The following is a 23,622-nucleotide window of genomic DNA, read 5'->3' on the forward strand; positions in this document are numbered from 1 at the left end:
CACATTATCAGTATGGCTGATTTAATGGAAACCGTATCTGTGTGAGTCAATGCTGGTCTATGACTTTTATAAAGATTTGATTTGATTTAAACTGTGTGAGCCAAATTCTAAGTTGTGTAGAAAAAATATGCTTGGCTATTAAAAATAATCCACTAACCAAGATTGCAGAAAGTGGGAAGGAAAAATAGATCAAGACAGTGAGTGGCAGGGAAGACTTATTCTTTCCCTCTTTATTTCCTCAATATAAATTGCTTGTCTCCCCAAGTTGTTACTAAGCTAGGGCAAGAACAAAACACAGATTTTAGGATATTTGTAGAAGGACAACGAGGACAAAGGACAACACATCTGTCATGACATCATCATGCAAATGATCTGGCCTCTGTATTTGCTTCAAACACTGAGATCCAAGAACACAATTATTTCATCTGTGTGACAAAGTTATGGTGCACATGCTAGATGCAAAACCTATAGGTTCCACTTTGAGAATGATGTAAGCAAGCTGGGATGTGTTTAAAGAAGAAAGGACTGTATTTTGTTGCCTCCATGTCTAATAGCAGCTCCAGGAAAGCTACCAGCTCTTTCTTGTGCTTAGATCAGCGGTGGTTAAACCGGGATAATTACCCAAATTGACAATTTGGTCTATGCTGGGACAATGGAACAATTCATAATGGCTTGTTTGTGAGTTGAGGATCTGGATCAAGACAACTAGTACTGAGATGTTTGTGTAAAACAATAGAGCCTTTTTTATGTGGGAGTAATGACTCCAACTGGTGCAGAATGTGGTTGCATGGATAGTAAATGTTGCCAGATATTTGGCACATGTAACACTACTTTCGTGTGAGTTGCACTGGTTACTGGTGGGTTTCCAGGTGCAATTCAAAGTACTATTTGGATTACCTTTAAAACCTTGCATGGCTTAGGACTTGGGTATCTGAGGGATCACCTTTTTTCAAGAGTTTCTATCTGTCCAACCATGTCAAGCAGAATGGTCATGCTGCACAACACATTCTGAACCAGTTGGAGTCATTGCTCCCACAGAAAAAAAGGCTCTTTAATGTATTGCTCCATTGTTCCCAGGATATGCCAAATTATAAATTTGGGTAATTATCCCCAGTTTAACCACCACTTATTTAAGAATGTCAGCTGGCAGGACCAGAATATAAACTTTTTCTGCAGTGGCCCTTGCTCTATGGAACTCCCCCACTAGGAGTTCAGAATAGTTCCAACCATGTTAGCTTTTCATAATACCTTAAACATCCGGCTGTGTACTAGAGCCTGGGCCAGTGACTGTGTCAAGGATCCCATTTCCTGCTTATGTTGCTAAGTAGCCATGTATCTTGCTCCTATGTATATTTCATTGGACAGGTTTAGTATTTTTATTGGTTTTACTGTTTTTATTGCTTTGTTGTTGCCCATATTCATTGAGATCGATGGCAATAAAAATTTGATCGAATGATTGATGATTGGTTGATTGACTGACTGACTGATTGAATGAATGAATGAATGAAATTAGCCGAGACTGAGAAAAGGTGTAATTTGTCAAGCAGTTGAAGAACCACTAGTTTAAATTATCAGTACAGAGTAGACTGCATTATGAATGGGATCTGAGGAATGAATCAGCTTGCAAGTTAGGAAAATCTACGTCTTTTTTTCTTCTGCTGCTGAACAGAGCTTTGACCAAACTGTTATACATAAGTGTTCCAGGTATGGTCTACTTTTGTTTAAAAAGAAAAAGGGAAAAAATTAAATGCAATGAGGGGACATAAGGGGGATGCAGGATGATGTTTAGATGCCAGCTTTTTTTCAACCTACGATTGCAACTACAAGCATTTCTACCCAATTCAGTTCTTCGGAAATCACTGCTATTGGGCTGAAAAGGAATTATGTTAAGGTGGGAGGATTAAGGATCTTGGGTCAGATGTTCAAAAAGTTAGGTCAGCAAAAATTGTATTAGGACCTTTCCAGAAGACAAAGCTCACTCTCAGCAGTAGTAAGAAGTGTAATTGTGAGGAAGCAAAAGATGCCTTACTTCACAGAAGACACTTTTAAAAAGGTATCTAGAAGGCATATACTTCTATATTAATAAAACCTTCCCAACTCAGAACTCAATTAAAAGAAACCATTTTTATAATAGATGATTACTTTTAAAAAGGAAATGAAAATATTCTTTATGTTTATCACTTCTTAAAAAGGATAAACATATGGAATTCTGAATTTCTGTATTGTGTAAGGGATTACACAAACTTTTTAAAAGAAGGAATGGGAGAAACTTTCAATCAGGAATTATTAAAGAATAGGTAGGTAGAGGATACTGGTCATTAATGATGAGATTTTATATGATTCAGTCCACAATTCAACCAATACAGCTTTACCCCCCAAACTAGATGAACATGCCAGCTAGAAGAACCAACATTCACCCGTGACATAAATATGCTGGGAAAATGCTTTTTTCTGGACATCAATTGGACTCCATGAATCCAGCTCATAATCCATGTACTAGAAGTTCATTCACCGTTCAGAAAAGTATCATCTGGAAAGGCCCTTAGGATTCAGAATTTCTAGATCTTCATTCCTTTTTTTAAATAACATTTTAATTAGATTATAGAATAAAATACAAAAATATTGAAAGCAAATAATAGGAGATTTCTGGGTCTTCAATCTGTTTGTGAAGATCTATTGAGCACACTCAACAATTACCCACATTTTTTTTCTCACCAGATAAATATGAAGAAGCCTTCTGAAATCAGGAACCAATATAAAACAAAGTTAAATTTGTATCTGAACCCAACATTCTTTACGGCAAACATAAAGTCTAATAGCCGAAGTAAGTTTCTTTCTAAAATTAGTTCTAGCATGTATGAAAATCTTAAGCCCATAAATGAAAGCAACAATAATTTAAGAGCAGACCTTCTTTCTTATTTCTATTTTTTCCTGGTTGTGATGACCTTCAGCTCATTTTCTCAATTACAGAAACTGCTTTTCCAATTTTAAATCTTGGTATAATATTCGAAACTTTTTGAAATTTGAAGAGGAGGTAAAGGCCTTTGACTGGATTCAAGTAAAATCAAAATATATTGAAATTTATTATGTAAATTTAAAATATAGAATATTCTACATTAACTATAGAATATAGTGAATATATTCAAAATATTAAAATAGAAATAGGGAAGAAGATTTAAGAACACTTAAGGCATATTTTCTATTGGATACACCTAATTGAAAATAAAGGCTAATTTCAAAAAGAAATATCTTTAAAACTTACAGTTCCATCTCGGTCTGGTGATCCTCTGTAATAAAATTAAAATAGGTTCTATTACTATATGGAGTCCAAAAATCTACATTAATTTAATTATCACCACTGCTCAATAAAATAGCTGCACTGAAAATGATTATGCTTCTTAAAATCATATTTTTGCTTAAATGTTTCTAATGAAACAGTAGTATAATAAAAAAATAAAGCAACAAACATACCCACAAAATCAAATTATTAAACTGCACTACTGCCTCTGTACATAAATCTCATATCATAAATAGGATTTTTCCTCACTGCCTCCTTAACTTACACATTCCTCCCATCTTTAATTGGCAAAAATTATACCAACATCAATTCTGCCTCCCCCTTTTCCCAGTGGACTTCAGCTTCCAGATTCCAGTCAGCATGGCTACAGCTAAGGATTCTGAGTTGGAATCTTCAAATGTGGAAAATGTCAACACTAGGGAAAGCCGTTCTGTACACACATATGCTTCCCTCCGCACACATTCACACATATATGGAAGACTATGCAACTCCATGACCTCAGTGATGGCTAGTCAATAGAGGTGGGGTAGCATGAAAGTAGTTTACTTTTTATACAAAATGTGGCGTTTCACGGGGCATTCACACAACATGCAAGCGAAAAGGCCCATACATTAATAACCACCTTAATTGGTGTAGCAATAAAATAGAGTTACCAATGCAAAACCTCTACAAATTTCTGTTTCCTAGAATGCTTGGAAAATGTCTTTCTCACTTAATAAAAAGCATTATTTTCATCCACCTCTCTCTATAATTATTTCAGAATTGATGCTGGAGCATCACTGAAAAGACCTAAAATAATCAACAATGGAATTGTATACAGTACTTGTTGATGTCTTTGTTAATTCATCTGTTTCTAAATTATATTTTGACTAGCTCATTAAAAATTAGACACTTCTATTTCCACTTTATTTGGTGATTCTAGTGTGCTTAGAAAAGATCCTTTTAAATTATTCAGAATAATGCTAGCATTTAACTTGGTGAACCTACAAGGCTCGATGTCATTCATTATAAGTTCCTTCTTTTAACATTTCTGTTACTGGATTGCTGGGATTGAATTTCAGTGCTGTTATGAAGTTATGAGTGTGTCTGTCAGGCAAACATCTGGATAACTGACAACACAAGTTGACTCATGTTTGCATCTCCATCTCCTATTCAGATGTGTTCCTTTCATGTATAGTCCATATTTCTTTTTAATATACAGTAATTCAACCTAATCCAATTTGATTCCTTGGCAGGATGTGATGTTATATTGTGAGCAGGATTCCCAGGAGGGATGGAGTGTATTCCACAGCTCAGTTCAGATAGTTTGTGTGAGAGAAAGAGGGTGAACACAGTTGCCCCTTAATAATTCTAAGATTATATCCTTGATATAGATAGTAGGGTGCTTCAGTTTGACAAGATTCTGTCTATAGGTGTGGAACAATAAAGAAATCTGCCTGGAAGAATCACTACATGTCTTCCTTGATTTGGGGGGGGGGGGGCTGACACAGATATGTTAGATTACAATTTTAACAGATCTCAGTGAACGTGGCCACTGTTGTGGGATATGTCAGCTAAAGGACTTTTCTTTATGGCTACATCAATATACATCCTTCCAGTCCTTGAAAAAGTATATCACAGCATAATTTGCACTGCCCTGAAATCTGAACCCTAATCTGCCTCATTAAAGCTTGTAAATGGATATATCTTTACAGGCTTATTGTAAGACACTGAAGGGCAATGATTGGTCAATTCAATTGGTGGTGTTTTCCCATCTAGTTAGTGTTAGCAACCACTAGGAAAGAGCATCAACTAATGCTCTCCTTTAAGTGTAACAGGCAGGCATGAGTGAATTTGAGCAGTTATCAGGCCATCTTTACACACACACACACACACACACACACACACACACACACACTTCATTACAAACATTCATTTAGATAATTTCAGCCGAATGCCCTAGGCTACAATCTGCATTAGAAATGCAGATAGTGCACCCCAACTGTTTTATGGGTGTCCCTAACCTGATGCTAAGTAACAGCCTGTGTGCTAACACTAACTGGACATTTGATTTCTTAGCTGATTTGCCGCCACTGCTTTCCTTTTTTATACGCATGCAAGCATACAAACACATACGTGTTTTCTATCTTTAATCTACTGCCTCATATATTCAATAGGCCAATAAATCCAGGAGTTTCAATACACTCAATGGGGCTCCCCCTTGTCATTTTAAGTGGATTTTTTTGAATAGCTGAAAGCATCTTCCTCTAGCATCTTACTAAGGAATTTAATCAAACCAAGTCTATGGTAAATGTTTACCTCTTATGCAAAACTTGGCTTCACATTTTGGGCAGGACATAACAGAACTTTCCAGAACCATTGAAAACTATACTGTCGATAATGAGCATGGGGAATCCCAAAAGAGTTATTCCTGCCTTTGGTTTATTCCAGCTTTAACCTTTGCATATACTTAACAAAGCAGAATAGAGATGGAAAATGGGTCATTGGGTGATATTTCCTCTATTCTGCACATTTAAACAGTTTAGGGGTAGAGGTGATGCATCCAACAGATTTGATAAACTACTCCACAAATCTGATCTACAGAAATTATTTTATTTTACACATTATTCAAAAACATGATTTAAAACATGTCAAATAAACATAATTAAAGGAGAGGCACTTGATCAGCAGTAATCACAGAACTCCAAAAAAATTGGTGTAGGATGATCAAAAGCATTTTCACATATGTCAAAAATGGAAACATTCTTGTGAATTTCCTTGATCTCTCTACTTTCCATTTTTTAAAAAGCTTTTCTGATATTTGCTATGAAACTTCTCAGGGGAAAAAGGTGTAGGTGTGGAAAAATGTCTTCGAGAAATAGAAAGCAGCAACATACTTAAAATATTTTCCCCCTCACACATCATCCAGGAACTGTTAAGCACCGCACCCTGGAAAACAATTTCATTTTAAAAACTCCTGTAAACTAACAATATAATTTTGTGATATAACTAAATAATCCAAGTCAATTCTTTACGGACATCAGAAAAGTTTTCTTTTTTTGACAATTTGGCCTCTACCTTCGGTAAGTCATGAATTCTGAATCTGAATTCTGAATTCAATCAAACTTGCAAGCTTCGTCTCTTTGCCAATTTAGATAAAATATAGTCGTCCTATCAGGGAACCAGAGAAATGAGCAACTGTGCTTTCATTGTTTGTGTAAAACAGACTCATTCACGAAACAGCTCCAGGTATGTTTGTGTGCTGGTTTACAAATTCATATTTATAGGCCATCCACCCAGCTAAAAAATTATTTTGAATGACAATTAAAAATAAATCCAGAATCACAAAAAAGGAAACGTGGTGCATTAGATAAACAGATGAGAACAACACCAACTAAAATAATCCATGGCATAATAAAATTGCCATCAAGGGACATACTCCCAACACAGGACCTTGGCTCAGTGTTGAAGGCACCGAGATAAAAAGCAGAAGACCACAATTCCAAGTTCTGCCTTAGGCATGAAAACCAGCTGGGGTTCCTTGGACCAGCCCAACTCTCTCAGCCCAACCCACTTGAGAGGACTGTTGTTGTGGGGAAAATAAGAGAAGGAAAGTGTGTTAGATATGTTCACTGCCTTGAGTTTCTTATTTTTATTTGTATCCTCAATGGTTATTTGTAAAAATGATAAAGGCAAGGTTCAAGTACATATATATATAAACATACACACACGCGCACACACACACACACACACACACACACATACATACACACACTGTTCCAGAGGCCAGGAACCAAGAGAGGGAAGGCATACCATATAGATCTCATCAGAGGGCACTGTTCTAAGGGTGGGACTGGATCCAATTAACTCTCTCTATCTTCAGACTGTTAATTCACAGTACATACTTACGTGGAATCGGTATCCTTTTCTTTCTTCCGTATTCCAAAGGCTTTCCTTGTACGCTTTTTCAATCCTGTGGAGACAGGAGAAAAAATAATGGGCTACATCAGGCAGCTTTAAACTGGGCTAAGTCATACAGTATATCAGTGGTCCCCAACCTTTGGGGCACCAAGCACTGGTTCTGTGGAGAGAGGTTTTTCCATGGACCGGAGGAGGCGTGGTTTCGCATGCTGACTGCATCCCACGGATGGGGCTTCGCTTGTTTGCACGGCCTGGTTTTTGGCATGCCATGGCCCGGTGCAATCCACAGGTCAGGGGTTGGAGACCCCAGGAGCAGATGGTTTAGCGGACAATCCGATTCAACATACTTGGAAGTTAAGTCTTACTGAAGCATATAGAGAGTTGTGCTTTAAAAATAAACAGTATTGTCATATAATGAATAAAGAATTATAGAGGACTTTATATTACACAGCTCAATTAAAGCATAAAATGTAGAGGGCTTTTTTTTCACGCAAAAGGAATTCTGGTATGATTTACTATTGAGTTTTACTGGTTTAATAGACAATTACAAGTGAATAATGGTTCTGACAAGGACTAAATTATAAATGGCAAACTCCCTCAGCAGAGTAAATAAAACTAAATATTTTAAGAAATAGATATATTTTTGTTGTGTTTTTACAAGCTGTTTAGAAAATGCTATTTTGGTATTCCTGTCATACTTTTCTACATTAATAACTTCACACACACATACAAACAGACACAATTATAAAAGCAAACAGTTTTGATTGACATTACTTATATTTATTAAATTACATTATATTGCCAATTACATTACTTATATTTGTTAAATGCTGAAGAGAACAATATCCAAAACTTCCCCTCCGAGGAGAAGTGCCAACATGGTCTAGTGGCAAAGGTGCTGGCCTCAAAACTAGGAGACTGTGAGTTCTAGTCCTGCTTTAGGTATGAAAGTCGACTAGGTGACTTTGGGCCAGGTGACTTTTCTCAGCCCAACCCACTTCACGGGGTTCTTGCTGTTGTTGGGAAAAGAAGAAGAGGAAGAATATTAGGTATGTTGGCCACCTTTAGTTATTAAGTAATTAAGTTAAGTTTACTCTCTTTGAAAAAAAAGATAAATGAAAAAGTTCTTTTTATCAAACTGGATGAGAATTTAAAAAAATTTATTGAATTTGAATTTATTGAATTTATAGACCACCCCCTCTCCCCGAAGGGACTCAGGGCGGTGTACAGACGACAAGATAAAAACCATATACAAAATAAATAATCTTAAATACCCCTAAAATCAGATTAAATGTTAGGCTGTACAGTGATAAAAATTAAAAAACAACCTAAAAACCTACCCCTAAAAATTTAAAATACAGGCTAGAAAGATTAAAACTACGGTTAGGCCAGGCCAGCTAAGTTGAACAGGTGGGTCTTAAGTTTCTTGCGGAAGGAGCGGAGATCGGTGGTCATTCTGATGTCGGGGGGGGGGAGGTCATTCCAGAGGGTTGGGCCCATCACAGAGAAGGCCCTACCCCTGGGCGTCGCCCGCTGGCACTGCCTAGTGGACGGCACCCGGAGGAGTCCCTCTCTGTGAGAGCGAATCGGCCACAGGGATGTATGGGGTAGGATGCGATCCCGCAGATACCTAGGTCCTGTGCCATGGAGCGCTTTAAAGGTGATAGTCAACACCTTGAAACACACCCCAAAAGCCACAGTAGCCAGTGCAGCCCACGCAGGAGAGGTGTTACATGGGAGTACCTAGTACCTCCCATAATAGCCCGCACGGCTGCATTCTGGACCAGCTTTGCCCATGTAGAGAGCATTGCAATAGTCCAGTCGGGATGTCACTAGTGCATGGGTGACTGTGCGAAGGGCTTCCCGGTCCAGTAGGGGAAAAAAAAACTAAGTACAGTAGACACTGAACTCACAGCAATCTTCTACAGTTGAAAAGTTGTTTAATGGACCTGTAATTTGGTAGATTACTGTTTTTTAAATAACCTGCCTGCAGCAGGTTGTTATTTAGTTATTTTCTTATAAATCTATTTAGTATCTTAACTAATACACTGTAGGGGCTATACAATTGCTATTTTTGTTTTGCACTTATCAATGTTTTAGATTTATGACCCGGCTTACAATTGTATTAACATAATAACGGAGGTGTAAATGTTATATTGTATGATTTATTCTGGTACTTGTTGGATTATTATTGTATTTACTTGCTTCACTTTGTTTTCGTTCTTATACATTTTTGCTGGTCATTGACCAAAGAAACATTATTGATTGCTACTATCAGTTCTGCCTTCATTGCAATACAATGATGGGAACAGAAGCATTGCACCTGTCTCCACTTAGCTTTAGGGCTGCAAGCGATTCTATACATTTTTCCCTGTGGTACAATCCAAATCCTTTTTTCAATCCTTGGATGAAAATAAAAAAGTCCCCTGAAACCTCCCACCCTTCACGTTTACATGACCATTGTGTAAGCCAGAACAGAATAGCTTCTCTTAGCTTTGCAGAGCTAGCTCACAACTTGTTGCTACAGTGACACCCACCCATTTAACCTCCAGAGGCCAAACTAATGATTGTCTTGCTACACAAACACACCTTCGTTTCCTGAAAGTATCTTTAGAGAGTAGAATCTGCACAACTGTGTTAGTTTGCTGGGGCAACAGGGTCATCAGAAGGACAGATACATAAGGACTGAGAGTGGAAGCAGAGAAAATCTGATACCCTAGGCATTGTGTAACCAGACCGGGCTACTGCAAAGATAAAACTAAAACACACATTTTGAACAGTCCTTCCATCCAACGATAGGCTACATCAGAGATTATAAGGAGTCAAATCTAAATCTGCCATGGAATTTGCTATGCATTGCAGCCAACAATGGCAGTTCTGAGTCTTTATACCTTATGGAGTTAATCCCCGACTTATGACCCACAATAGAGTCCTACATTTCTGTTGCTAAATGAGACATTTGTTAAGTGAGTTTCGCCCCATTTTACTACCTTTCTTGCCACATTTGTTAAGTGAACCACTACAGTTGTTAAGTGAGTAACCCAGTTGTTAAGTGAATCTGGTTTCCCCATTGACTTTACTTGTCAGAAGGTCACAAAAGGTGATCACATGGCCCTGGGACATTGCAACCATCCTAAATATGAATCAGTTGTGAAAGCATCTGAATTTTGATCACGTGACTGTGGGGATGCTGCGATGGTCCTAAGTGTGAAAAATGGTCGTAAGTTCCTTTTTCCAGTGCCGCTGTAACTCCGATCACTAAACGAACGGTTGTAAGTCAACTACTATCTGTATAATAAAGGGATTTACAAACATACTTGTCACTAAGCATTTTTAGAAGGAATAACAATAACAAATAACAAAACCTGCCATCCTGGGCCCAGATGGGAAGCCAGGCTCTGCCTGTCACAAGCCAGGACAAGTGAGTGATGGAGGAGTAACACCTCCTTAAAAAAACCTTGGTCTAGCTGGCCCGGCTGGTAGCACCTTGTAAGGGCCCCTTTCCAGGGTTACAGTAGAAGATGGTCAACGGTTTTGAAGGCAGAAGAGGGCTTAACACCCCAAAGGCAGATAAAGCGGCAGAACCATCTTCTAGGAGAAGGGAAACTCTGATTACAAACCTCCACTGCCTTGTGGATATATCTACTACTGGAAAAGGCTTCAGAAGTCAACCTCGAGGCAAAATCCAGAGCTGGAGTCCCTGTGACACAACTGGAACCAATCATATCGGCTCTGACGTTCCACTGGACTATTTCAGCGACATGGAGAGGGGGGGATCTGCTGCTTGGGTAACAGTCTATCCTTCATATTAATCTACCCAGGCCTCGTGCTAGAGAGGACACTCCAGCTTTGACCTCTTTCCAGAGCATGTTACCATAGTCTTTTGAGATTGAAGGATGCCAATGAACAATAACAACAATAATGACATCTAAAATATAAGGCAGCCTCCTAGTTCATATGAGATACTTTAATTGCAATTGTATGATAAATTCCTATTAGAAACCCAATATATAATAATGGTCTCTTTCTTTTACTTCTTTTCACTAAGGACACTTAAATGACAATTCTAATTTTGCAATTGGGCAGGTAGTTTAGGCAGAAAATAAATAAGAAGCCAAAAGTAAAGTATAGGACTAAATCGTAATATTCTAAAATAAAACGGTATTGTCTAAAAGCTTATTGAGGTGCCTCTACTTCTCTGTTTTATGTAGAAGGTATTGATGTGTGAATAGGCAGAAACACATGTTTTCTACACAGTATATTATCATCCACAGTTAAAATTAAACAAAGTAATATAAACTTTCCAGTCAGGTCTGCAGGTGGGGAAATTTGCTTCATGGTACAAAGTGGAATTTTAGAAGAATCGTTCCACCAACATAATCAAGAGCTGTACTTGGTTACATAAGGTTAACAGAAAGCACTAATAATATGAATTTATACACATTTTCATGTTCTGTACATTTTGATAGATTAAATCAGAGTGAGCAGACCATGTTTTGTTAATTCATTAGCTTTCACAGGAATCAAAATAACTGCATCTCAATCTTTGTCTCCCTTGTACAAGATATTGGATGCTTTTTGCTCTTTGAAAATATTATGGTATATGCTGATCATTCATCTTAAGTGTCTGAAAAAGATTTTATTTAAAAAAATTAGTGCAATCATTTCTGATGCCAAATAGAAGTCTAAGGTTATGTGCCAGGCCATTCTGTATATCAAAATAATAATGGAAAAAATATTGCAACACCAGCGGAAAGTGTTATGGTCTTGAAAGCACACTGATAAGCAGGAAACAGAAATTAATTATATTAATTCTGGAGTTTTGAACACATGTGTTCTTTCTTTTCACCTTCATTTTTATCTACGGTGTGCAATTTCATCCTTCCTTAGATTGTGTGACAAGCAACACGCTACTATTATCTCTGTTCCCTAGTTCAGGTGTAAGAATTACTTTTGCTGCAAGCTAGAAAGAAGAGGATGGAGAACGTATGTATGTATAGGCCCATTTAATACTATCAATTAAATATATTTTACTTTTTGTACAAGGTACTACATCAGGTATTGCATATAATCCAGGTATTTAAACCATTCCCAGTATTTTCAGAACTTGAATGACACAAAATATTTTGTGTAAATTTAGTGTGAAATCAAATAATGCTTTGTATTTTTTCTGACTTCTTCAATGTATTTCATTATTGGAAAAAGAAGAGAGGAGACAATTATCTTCACAGACACAAAAACAATTTGATTGGTTGGCATGGCCATTTGATATGCTCATTAATATTTTACTGAACTCGTTTACAAGAAAGAATAGCAGATGTCACATAGAGGGGACTAATGCTTAGAAATGCTGGCATGAGACAGTAGTTTTATAATGCAAAGTGAAAATACTGTATTTTTCGGAGTATAAGACACAGCTTTTTCCCTCAAAAAAGAGGCTGAAAATCTGGGTGTGTCTTATATACTGAATACAGCATTTTTTTTTGCCTTCTGAAACCCTGTCCCCTTCCCCAAAATGGCTGTGCATAGCTTTTAGGAGGCTTTCAGAGTGCTCCTGGGGGCTGGGGAGGGCAGAAATGAGTGAAAAACGAGCCGTATTTTCGCTCAATTGTGCCCCCCACCCCCAGGAGCACTCTATAAGCCTCCTAAAGGCTATTCATGTCTCTTTTTTAAAAAAAATGGGCCATTTTTTGCTTGTTTTTTTGGGGGGGCACCCCGTAGGAGCACTCTACAAGCCTCCTAAAGGCTATTCATGCCCTTTTTTTGGGGGAAAAAATGGGGCCGTTTTTGCAAAAAATGGGCCGTTTTTGGAAGGTCTGCAGAGTGCAAAAACTTTTCTAAAAAATTTGCCTCTTCAAAATCTTGGTGCATCTTATACTCCGGTGCATCTTATACTGTGAAAAATATGGTATAGAACTCTGAATTTAGGTTAGAATGTTGGAAACCATGAATGGTGGCTAATAGTTAAAATATCAAGATCCGGAGTCATACAGAATTGTAAGTAAACATAATGAAAGCCAATTGGGTGTAATTAAGCTATCAGACTAGAAACCTGGAGAAAGCGCCATAGGCACAAAGCCACCTGGTTAACCTTGGGCCAGTCACTCTCTCTCAGCCCTAGAGAGGAGACTTCCAAAGTCTTGCCAGAACTGCATGGATCCAGGTAGTCACCAGAAGCCAATATTGAATTGAAGGTATCAAAAATAATAAAAAACAATAAAGACACAACACACTTGCAATAGAACATTCCAATCAAACACAGGTATCACACTCCCTCCAGATATTATCTTTGATATCACTAAGTTGTCAAAGACACCATCTATAGTGAGATATTATAACCATCTAAATGTTTCCATAAAGGCAGATGGTTGTTTTGCAATGGATTCTCACTTACTTATAAGAGGAAAACTGTTAGACTGAGAATTGTTTGAAAGAAGAGTGATAAATTGTTATTTTTAAGCGATCAGAAACCCCCCTCAACTACAACATTTTGAAAGAGGAGGAGGAAGAGGAGGAGGAGGAGGAGGAGGAGGAGAAGAAGAAGAAGAAGAAAAGAAGAAAGAAGAAGAAGAAGAAGAAGAAGAAGAAGAAGAAGAAGAAGAAGAAGAAGAAGAAGAAGAAGAAGAAGAAGAAGAAGAAGAAATAAATGTTCAAAAGCTCCCTCAAACAATTATTTGCCACCCACTCTTGATGGATTGTAGCAATGTTGCCATATTTTTTTATAGTTAGAAATGCTTAGGACAGCTAATTTATAGGCAGCTTATTTTCTTTTACTATATTAGCAGTTTATTAGTTATTCCATATTATTTCAGGTTAGAGGTAGAGGAAAATATTTCATGAAATTTAAGTGAAACGATAAAAGTCATTTATAGTACATATATTCAATCTCTGCACACTTTTTGCATATTTATATTGTTTACACAACTACTGAGTGAGAGATGAGAGATGGATACACACTCTCCCCTCAGAAAAGTATCCTTCTCTCTTGTGATTCAAGTATGGACATGCAATTGAATTTTCTGGAAGAGCTTGAACTGTTCATGGAAATTTGGGATGTAGAAAATGCATCTCTTAATTTTCTCTTTCCCTCTGCAGATATTGTACAAATGATTCATTTTAAAAATAAAATAAAACTAGTATCTTATATCCCCCATCAATAAATATATTGCCATTTTCAGGATTAATTTGTCCTTCCTGCAGTAGATTTTCTTATGCTAGGTATACACAGTCTACTCATCTTGTTAAATATTTGCAAGATCAACAATGGATGCACCAGTAATCATCTAAGGCATTTTTCACTACAGAATATAGAATTATGGATTTTTCTAGTCAAGTAAACCACAGTTGTTATGATCGCTGTTTAAAGACAGTTATACAGGAAAATAATACCTGACTTCATAGTTGCATAGCACAGTATTAGATCTCAGTCTGATATCCTCAGATACTGATGTGTTAGGTATTGTAGACAGTAGAGAAGGTGACTTTGATGGAGATATGCAGGGTTTGTTGCCAAGACAAAAGTGGCCAAATCATTTTTAAGTCCAGGGTAAAATAACATTTCATTCATTTTGAAATAACATTTCAGGCAGACATCTCCCTAATTTACTGAACAATGAAAGGAGGAAGAGGTGCAGCACAATTAGACTTGCAAGATTATTTTATTATAGCAAATCTCAATAAGAGTAGTTTTAGTCTTCCTGTGGAATTGATTTCCTGCTCTGGCTTACATTGTGGAACCAACAGGTTGCTTGCATTCATAGCTCTCTATCTGATAAATAAAATATACTATGAGCTGCAAAGTCTCCAGTTCAAACCTTAGCTCAGCTCAACCTGGTGAAGCTATTATATACCATAAGGCACATCATTTCAATCAAATTTCACCCATCTGATCTAAGAAGAAGATACTGTACAACACAATCCAAATAAGTGCAAATGTCCCAATGTTAAATTTCGGTGGTTTACATTTACAGTTGTTCTTATAAGAGCAGTGGCCCTGCAGGACATTGCAACATGGTGGCAGAGAACAGAAGCCAAGACAAGTCCCCAAAGATGCTTTTGCAAAAGGAAACTGGATTTTGTTTTTCCTTGAAGACATTTTGTTTCTCATTCAAGAAGCGTCTTCAGTTCTGACTGGAGATCGCTTCAAAAGTTCCCTTTAAAAAAAAAATCTTTGGGACAACCATGGCTGAGAAGCTCAATAGACATTAAGATGGTCCCTTTGGTGATTTCATTGGCACCTATATGGACTGCTATGGATTGGTTGATTGGATGTGCATTTGGATTTCCTCAGCTGGAGAAGCTGATGAAAGGGGCTATGTTTGCTACTGAGATGTGCTGTGTGCTGTCACATTTGCTGCATTATCATGTCTATAGGTTAGGCATACTGAGTATGAACCTGTGCTTGTGGGCCTGGTGCACGATGAAGGAATGGCTTGGAAGATGGGCTTCATTTGCAGCATTGGTGGTTTGGGTCATGTTTTCTGGGTTTGTGTCCATTTTACTGCCAGTGCCTCTACCCACATGGACTATATGACTCTGTGTGACCCTTCGTTTGATGAGACTGACCAGAATGCTAGAGTTTATGGAAATTGGTGATTAGGCAAGGATGATGAGGTGGTTAGACCTTTCCTCCTGCAAAGCCCATCTTGCCTTTGTCTCTACGAGCTCTAGAGAAGAGATGAACATGTGGTGTGACTCCATTTGTTAGGTAGGTGCCTCTAATTGTGTGATTCCCCCCTCCTTTGAGTGAGACCAGAGGAGAAAATTGGTTTGGTGGAGGTAAATTGGAAGGAAACCCTTACCAACTAGTGAGTGTAGCAGAAAGGGTATTCCTGTGATGTGTTTGTGTATGTCTATGTGTCAGTATGTATGGGTACAGTGGGAGAGATGGACACTGGGCACCCTGATGGCACTGGGAGCCAATGCAGCTGAAGTGTCTCAGGGTGCCTGGCTTCCCTTTCCTGGATGGATGGCATTGAGCACCATAAGAGGAAATTGAGGGGCATGGATTGGAGGATAATGCAGCCTTTGGGTGATATAGGCAACCCAAAGTATTACAATGGCGATGGGCATGGGGAAATATGGCAAGAGGCAAGGGGAGAGCCATTTGAGGGGAATGCACTGGTAGGATTGAGGTCTTCTATCAGTTTCATGTTCCAACTCATTGATCTCAATACCTGTACCCAGCCATCAGACTTTCAGGGACTTTCAGATGATTCTTCTTAAGGCCAGATCAGTCTGTGATAAAGCCTCCCTCAACTGTGATCAATTGTTGATTAGAGGGATGACTTGGCATATATTATGAAACAGAATCAGCCAATGCACCTGTACAGACTTCCTACACAGAAGCTTCCTTGTGGCATCCCAGAAGTGGGCACTATTTTGGAAGTAGTCACAATTCTTGCAATCTGAGAAGTGCCTTTGTTCAGCATCATCATAATTTCAAACGGTCACTAAACAAATAGTTGCATGTCAAGGACTATCTATAGGATAAACATATCTTCACCCAATATTTCTTCTCTTCTACAGTAGCTTTCTTTTTTATCATTTGTAATATTTTTAAAAATAATGATAACAACTATTTAGTATTTATTAGCTAACTTGTTTTTAGCCTAGTTGTATGCTACACAGAAGGGTGGCTGAGTGGCTAAGACGCTGGGCTTGTTGATTGAAAGATCAGCAGTTTGGCAGTTCGAATCCCTACGCCGTGTAATGGAGTGAGGTCCTTTTACTTGTCCCAGCTTCTGCCAACCTAGCAGTTTGAAAGCATGTAAAAATGCAAGAACAAAAATAGGAACTGCCTTTGGTGGGGAGGTAACAGCGTTCCATGTGCCTTCAGCTTTAGTCATGCCAGCCATATGACCACGGAGATGTATTCAGACAGCGCTGACTCTTTGGCTTTGAAACAGAGATGAGCACTGACCCCTAGAGTTGGGAATGACTAGCACACATATATGTGCGAGGGGAACCTTTACCTTTATGCTACCTAGAGTCACTTGTTTTGAGATGGGCAGTTATATAAATTTGACAAATAAAAAAGTCAACAAAGATGAAAGCTTGGCTTTCATTCAAGATGGTTGTTTAGTCAGATAGGCAATGGCTTGTACTTCAGGAGATGTATTAATAATAATGTACTAAATGTTATTGGATGGAATCTATTTTTGAGTCCTTAAATAGCTCCCAAGAAATCTCTGGCACAAAGGTGACAGCCACAAACCACGAGAGAGAGATAAAATCTGTCCATATAGAGAGGAGAAGGATAAACAACAAATTAAAAATTATCATTAATTTTGTTAACTACCAGACTGGAGGTGGCTGAGAACAGACTATCTCAGCTGCAAGATCACAAGAAACTTGTTAACACAGCTATACGTGATTCAATGTAGTCTAATAATAGCATTCAGGACATATCAAATACTTAAAATGTCTTGGATCCAATATATGCACGGTAGGTATTCCTAAAGAAAAAGCACCACTGTGTGAAATATTAGTTTTCTCAGATTATTAGATAGATATTGAAAAGGGCCATTTTGTTCCAGCTTTTCTTTTACTTTAATAGCTGAACTATCTTGACCATTTATTGTGAAGTTTCTCCGTTTTGCTGTGAAAAATTCATTCCCAAAGCCAATCTATTGGTAAAAAAGCAAGGAAAGAATAAGTCTTACATTTTCTTTTCCCCAGTTATAGAACATGTGTATATGCTCAATTACTCATTATTATAATGTGACTATTTTGCACATTGCACTGTTAATATGCACTGTGCTTAAAGTGAGCTAGCTGTTGAATCATTGAACCACAGAGTTGGAAAATATTTTTTAGGTCATTGAATCTGCCTTGAAAGAGCGTAGCTGAACATAATATCTTTCTCCCAAGATGAGCATGCTGCTGAACCTATTAACTCGTAAGCTGAAGAACCGAACATTAGTACTAATGGAAACTGACCATCCTAGACCAAGGCAAGTCCAAAAATGCTAAAGAATTCCTGGAAGTCTGGCCCTCTGAGAAATTGGCTATCAACAGGCACATAGAGATATACAATATCTATATGCCATTCAAAAGAGATAATCACTAAACCCAAAAGGGAACAAAAAGATGAGTACATCGCCTTAGCAGCAATTAATAGCCAGATAAGCAAATATTAACACCAAGAATAACATTAGGCTAACAACCATGAACAATATCCCAATCAAGGAATTGCCAAAGAAGTTAACAGTAAACAGCCCAACAAAAGAACCACCAAGACCACCATGAACATTGGCAGGGCAAGTCATTAGAATATAAAATGACAAAAAAAAAAAAAAACCCACACTCCCTACCAGCACTTATAAAGCTACATAATTTGGGTTAAAAAAATTGCAAGAAAACAACCAAGCTCAGAGACCACCAAGGACCCTTCATTTCAATACCGAGCTACAAATATTCTCTTCCATCAAAATGAGCGATTGTGAGCAGTCCAGGAAAGGGTCCAATTGGTGCACTAGAAAAATATGTGCAAAGGCATGCTAGCCAAAGGGGAGTGGTGTAAAAAAGTAGAAAGGTCCATGACCTGGGGTACCCACATTGCTGGGGGGCTAGGGCTTGATAGCTTTCCTCCTACCAACCTCGATTGGAATCATATACAGTATATGAAGGAAAGAGGAGAACCACCATAATACAGTGCCTTTCACTCCCAGCGCCTGAAGCCAGTTCAGACCGGAGGTGGATTGCCCCCAGTTTGGCCCAGATCTGGCAAACTGATAGTAACGGTGGTGGGAGGCTCCACCCACCTGCCCAGACACTTATGCGCATGCGTAAAAGTGTCACGAGCAAACCGATAGTAAAAAATTTTGAAACCCACCACTGGTTCAGACATCATGTTCAATAATAGTGAAAGCCACCAAGAAGTCCAGGAAGGTTGCATCATGTCTGTCCCAAGCCCTCAAAGATCATCAACAAATGTTACCATTTGCTATTAGGCAGGGGTGAACCCAGACTGAAAAGGATCCAGATAACGCATTCCATCCAGGACTCTTTCTTTCCAACCATTCTCTCAACAACCTTTCCTAAAAAGGCAAGATTGGAGACAGACAAAGACTGTTTAGTACTGTAAACAACCCCACTGAGGTTGTGGGATCAAAAGATGGCCTCTTGAGAATGGCATGCACCATTGCCTTCTTCAGACCTTCTTCAGACCAGACAGTACCATTCCCTCCTACAAAGAGATATTAATCATCGCTTGGGTCAAACACATGCCATCTCCTTTGACTAACCAGTCAAAAGGGCATGGATCCAGAACACAGGGGGCTGAACTCGCAGCCCTAAGAATCCTGTTCACTTCCTCAAAAGCAACCTGGTTGAACTCCTCCCCGATAACAAAGCTTAGACGTGTCTCTGTCACCTTCTTATTATCTACCCAGCCAGAGTCTAACTCTGAGTGGTCAAGCAACTTTATCTGACAGATTCTAAAAATATTACTCACAGCAACCTTCCTCTGCTCCTGCTTACCCAGGAGGGATCTAGTTACCCAAACAGGGCTGCTGGTTGGCTACTTGCAGATGCAATAAGGGCAGTGAAATAGTTATGCTTTGCTGACCTAATATGGGCTCTTACCCTGTGCTCAGCCGGCCTTGCTCTTTTCTTCCTCCAGCTGTGCTTTAAGCATCTCTTATGTAACTTGATTTTTCTGAGCTGCTTGGTAAACCATGGGACTCTATGGAAACCACGGACATAAAGAGTCCACACAAGGTCAAAGGTTCCCATCATCAGCTTATTCCAAGCTGCAATGAGAGCCTCTCCCAAACGGTGTAACAAAGTATCAGAAAAGACCCCAAACTCCTGCTTGAAACTACAATGGCCCATCAGGTGCCTGGGGTGGATGGATCAAATAGACGCCACCCACCTGCAATGGGAGCTGGGTAAGGGTTGTTTTGCTTTTGTTTTGCTTCCCCCCCCTTACTTTCTATTAGTTTGTGCAACTTTATTTTATGGATTAAAAAGTTTTAATAAAAATTATACATAAAAGGTCATTTGCTCCTTTCTATTTATTTATTTTTTTAATTGTAAAATGCATTGACGTTCCAACAAATTCCCACTCTCTCTCACCTCCCTCCCCACTGTCTCTCCCCCTCTTTGTCTCTCTCTCTCTCTCCCCCCCCCTTTTAAGTCAGCATGGACTCCTGGAGACTGGCTGGAGAAATGCCTGCAGTTTTCAGAAATGTGTAGCGTAAAGTAAGTATCAAATATTACACCAGCAGCAGTTTAAAAACACAGAAAAAATGTTTTTTAATCTACTCCAATGTGCCTTATAAAATCAAACAACATTTTAAATTAAGGCCAGCCAGGAACAAAAAAAAGTTATAATATGTATGTTGATATTTAGATTTTAGTGACCACTGTGTCCATTGGATTAATTTTTAGTGACCACTGTATCTATTGGATTAATAATAATGTTTCTTATGAGAGGAGGAGCCAACATAGCGATAAGACATTGTGCGGTCTTGATTGTCCGAGACCGCCGTTGATACTTTTACCGCTGCATGGGCCATATGGACCTAAACCGTCCTGTAGAGATGGTGAACAAGGAGACAAATCCTTGCTGGTCTCAGGGACATCGCAATGTCCCTGATTGACCCAAGGGAAGTTCTCCAAGCCGGCGGTAAACAGGCAGCCCCCAGGCTGACAAAGTCGGAGATGGCTCTAGAAAGAAGGCAGTGAAAGTGAGTCCATCTGGTGAGATTTTTTCTTTGAGAATGATTGCCCAAAGAAAATCCTTTTTTAAGATTAATTAGTCCTTTAAGCAAAAGAATAAAGCGGCAAAATTTATCTCTATTGGACAGCCTTAGAAAGTTTTTTTTCTTTTTCTTTGCAACAATGTTTTGTGGATTGAAATGATTGTAACACTTTCCGTTTCTCCTCTTAAGTGAATGAACTGATTTTTTTTTCTATTCTTGGTACCTTATTTTTTGGCTGAACCAAAACCTTTTTTTAATTTTAATAATCCTTCCTTCTACTGCTTACTAAATTTTATTAAAGACATTTAGAGACTTCTGTTTTCTTTAAGCTTGAAACGGATAAGAGAAAGTTGAATCTGCCATTCGGAAGCCAGAACTTGTTTTTTTTTCTTTTTTTGAAACAATGTATCTTTTGTTCCATCTCCTTTGATTCTATTGACCTTGTAACTGCAGGGTTTGCAGCTTACTTGTGGAGACTGATAAGGACTCAAGGACATGGACTGTTCTTTTGTAGGTGTCTTTGTGAAATATTTTGGGCAAGGGAAGAAAAAGAAAAGAAAAAGATAGAACCCTTCCTTTTTGAAAATATTAAAAGAATCTTGTGCTTACACAAATTCAAAATAAAAGTACTTTTATACATCTAAGACATTGAAGGCGAGAGTGGCAGTGGATTCTAGACTCTTCTCTTCTTGGGAATATGTATCAATATGCAGATGAGGAAACCCTAAGTTTTCAGGATTTTTTGGATGGAATTTAAAATATATTGGAAGGATCTGAGAGATTTGATAAGAAGTTGGATAGACTATTGTCTTGCACAGCAAAAGATGAAGGGGTTGGAGCCCCAAAAATTAAAGAAGAGAATGAAGATATAGAAGATAAAGATAAGATAACAGATGATCTTACTAATGGAGCACTTATGAGTGAAAGTGGAAAGAAGGGAATATGGAAAAGTAACCTTGATAATCTGGAGCTGTATCCCTCTTGGCAAGATATGGATGTGATGATGGAATTAAGATGAGAAACAGCTTCAGAAATATGTCTGATAATCAAAGATATGTTAATTTCAAAACCAGTTCAAGGGCAATGAGACTATATGAGAGATCTTTTAAGCAAAAAAGTGCAGAGAGAAGTCTTTAAATACCTTATAAAGAAGTTAATAAGAGAATTGATGCAACAACTGGCTAAAGAGATAAGATTGTTTTGTTACTGGAAAGATACAGGTTGATAATGAATGTTGATAATTTAAAACTTAGTTAATTTTTGGTGATTAACAAGTAGGATTTTCTAGATGTTTTTAGAATGTTTTTTTAAATGTTTATTCATTAACAAATAATTCATTATGATAATAATAATGAAATAATAATTTCAACTAGTAAAAGCAATTTGGATATAAACTACAAACCGGGACCTGGGAAAAAGATTTATCAATTTTACTAATAAATTTTTGTTTATTTTATTTTATTTATTTCTTGGATTTCTAAACCACCCCCTCTCCCAAAAAGGGACTCGGACTTTAGATTTTGTTATAAAGATATAATCTTTCTCGGGTACTTATAAACTCTACTAACAAATTTTTGTTTAGATTTTATTATTAAGATGTAATCTTTCTGGTGTCGGATGAGAGGAGATGTGATATGAATAAAAAAAATAGATAACTATAATAATAAGAAGGAAATGTTAATGGATAATGTTTAATGTTTTCTACATGTGTTGGCATTTGTAAAAGTAATTAGATATAAGCCTTGAACAGTGAGTTGGGGGGGGAAGGAATATGTTATTAAAGGGTAATTATTGGAGGTTTATTGAAATAGCTAACGAATGCCAGTAGGTGGCTGTGTCTTTAAATACAAATGATTCTAGATAAAAACACGTTTAAATAATTCTAGTTAAATGAGAATGATGGTACATTGATAGTAAAATACATAATGATTTTTGATTTAAAATGTACAATTCAATATGAAGTATAAATAATGATTGTGGTAGTAATGCACGAAATCTATTTGCAACCAATCAACATGCTTTCTACAAGATGTAATGAAGAATGATTCTTTTTTGTGTTTTTGTTTAATTAAAACAATAAAAAAAATTCAAAAAAAATGTTTCTTACCAATGGAGGATTATTCATTTGAAACACAAGTAATACTATACATTTGCACAGGGACCATGTATGTCCCCACCATGTATGGACATCCAAATTACTTAATCAAATAAAAATGTCATCTTTTAAATGTTAAGAGAGATTGCTGCCGAAAGGACATACATCTTTAAACCCACTTTCTAAATATTTGAAAAGATTCATTTTGCTGTCTTAAGCCTCTTACTCATTTATGAAGTGTAAATACTGAACAGAGAACATTGCAATCCAGCTGCTATTTAGCCTCCAGAAAATATTATACGCACTAAGTATTTTTAAAGTACACATTACAAAGCACCAGTCTTTATATAGTTTGAAAAGTCACAGCTTTACAATTCGGAGGTAGAGTTTGAAATGGTGCTAGTTCGTCGCAAATAGACCTAAAGAATGGAGGTAGGATCAGAAGCACAAATAAATCTCCAACGATAAACAAAAATCTACACTACTTATCAATAATAATTATAATGTCATCTAAAATATATTTAAATATTTCCAGACTAGCCTCTGATTCTTTTTCAGTTTTTTCCATTGCTTATTTCTATATGGCCTATGGGCCAAATGGTTAATGGTCAACAACTAGC

General features: G+C 37.6%; 1 protein-coding gene across 7 annotated transcripts in view; it reads right to left on the reverse strand.

Annotated features, from left to right (window-relative positions):
• The window catches only part of SGIP1 (SH3GL interacting endocytic adaptor 1), a 131,163-nt gene that overhangs the window by 81,023 nt on the left and 26,518 nt on the right, over positions 1-23,622 (reverse strand). For all 7 annotated transcript variants that reach the window (XM_081948285.1, XM_081948284.1, XM_081948281.1 and 4 more), the window contains exons 2-3: positions 7,187-7,250; positions 3,263-3,287 (exon numbers count right to left, since the gene is read on the reverse strand). In XM_081948285.1, coding sequence (XP_081804411.1) covers positions 3,263-3,287; positions 7,187-7,250 — 89 coding nt within the window. The remainder of the gene's footprint in view (positions 1-3,262; positions 3,288-7,186; positions 7,251-23,622) is intronic.

This window comes from Natrix helvetica (assembly GCF_964273705.1).
Source record: "Natrix helvetica genome assembly, chromosome: 3".
In the NCBI taxonomy this organism is placed as follows: Eukaryota; Metazoa; Chordata; class Lepidosauria; order Squamata; family Natricidae; genus Natrix; species Natrix helvetica.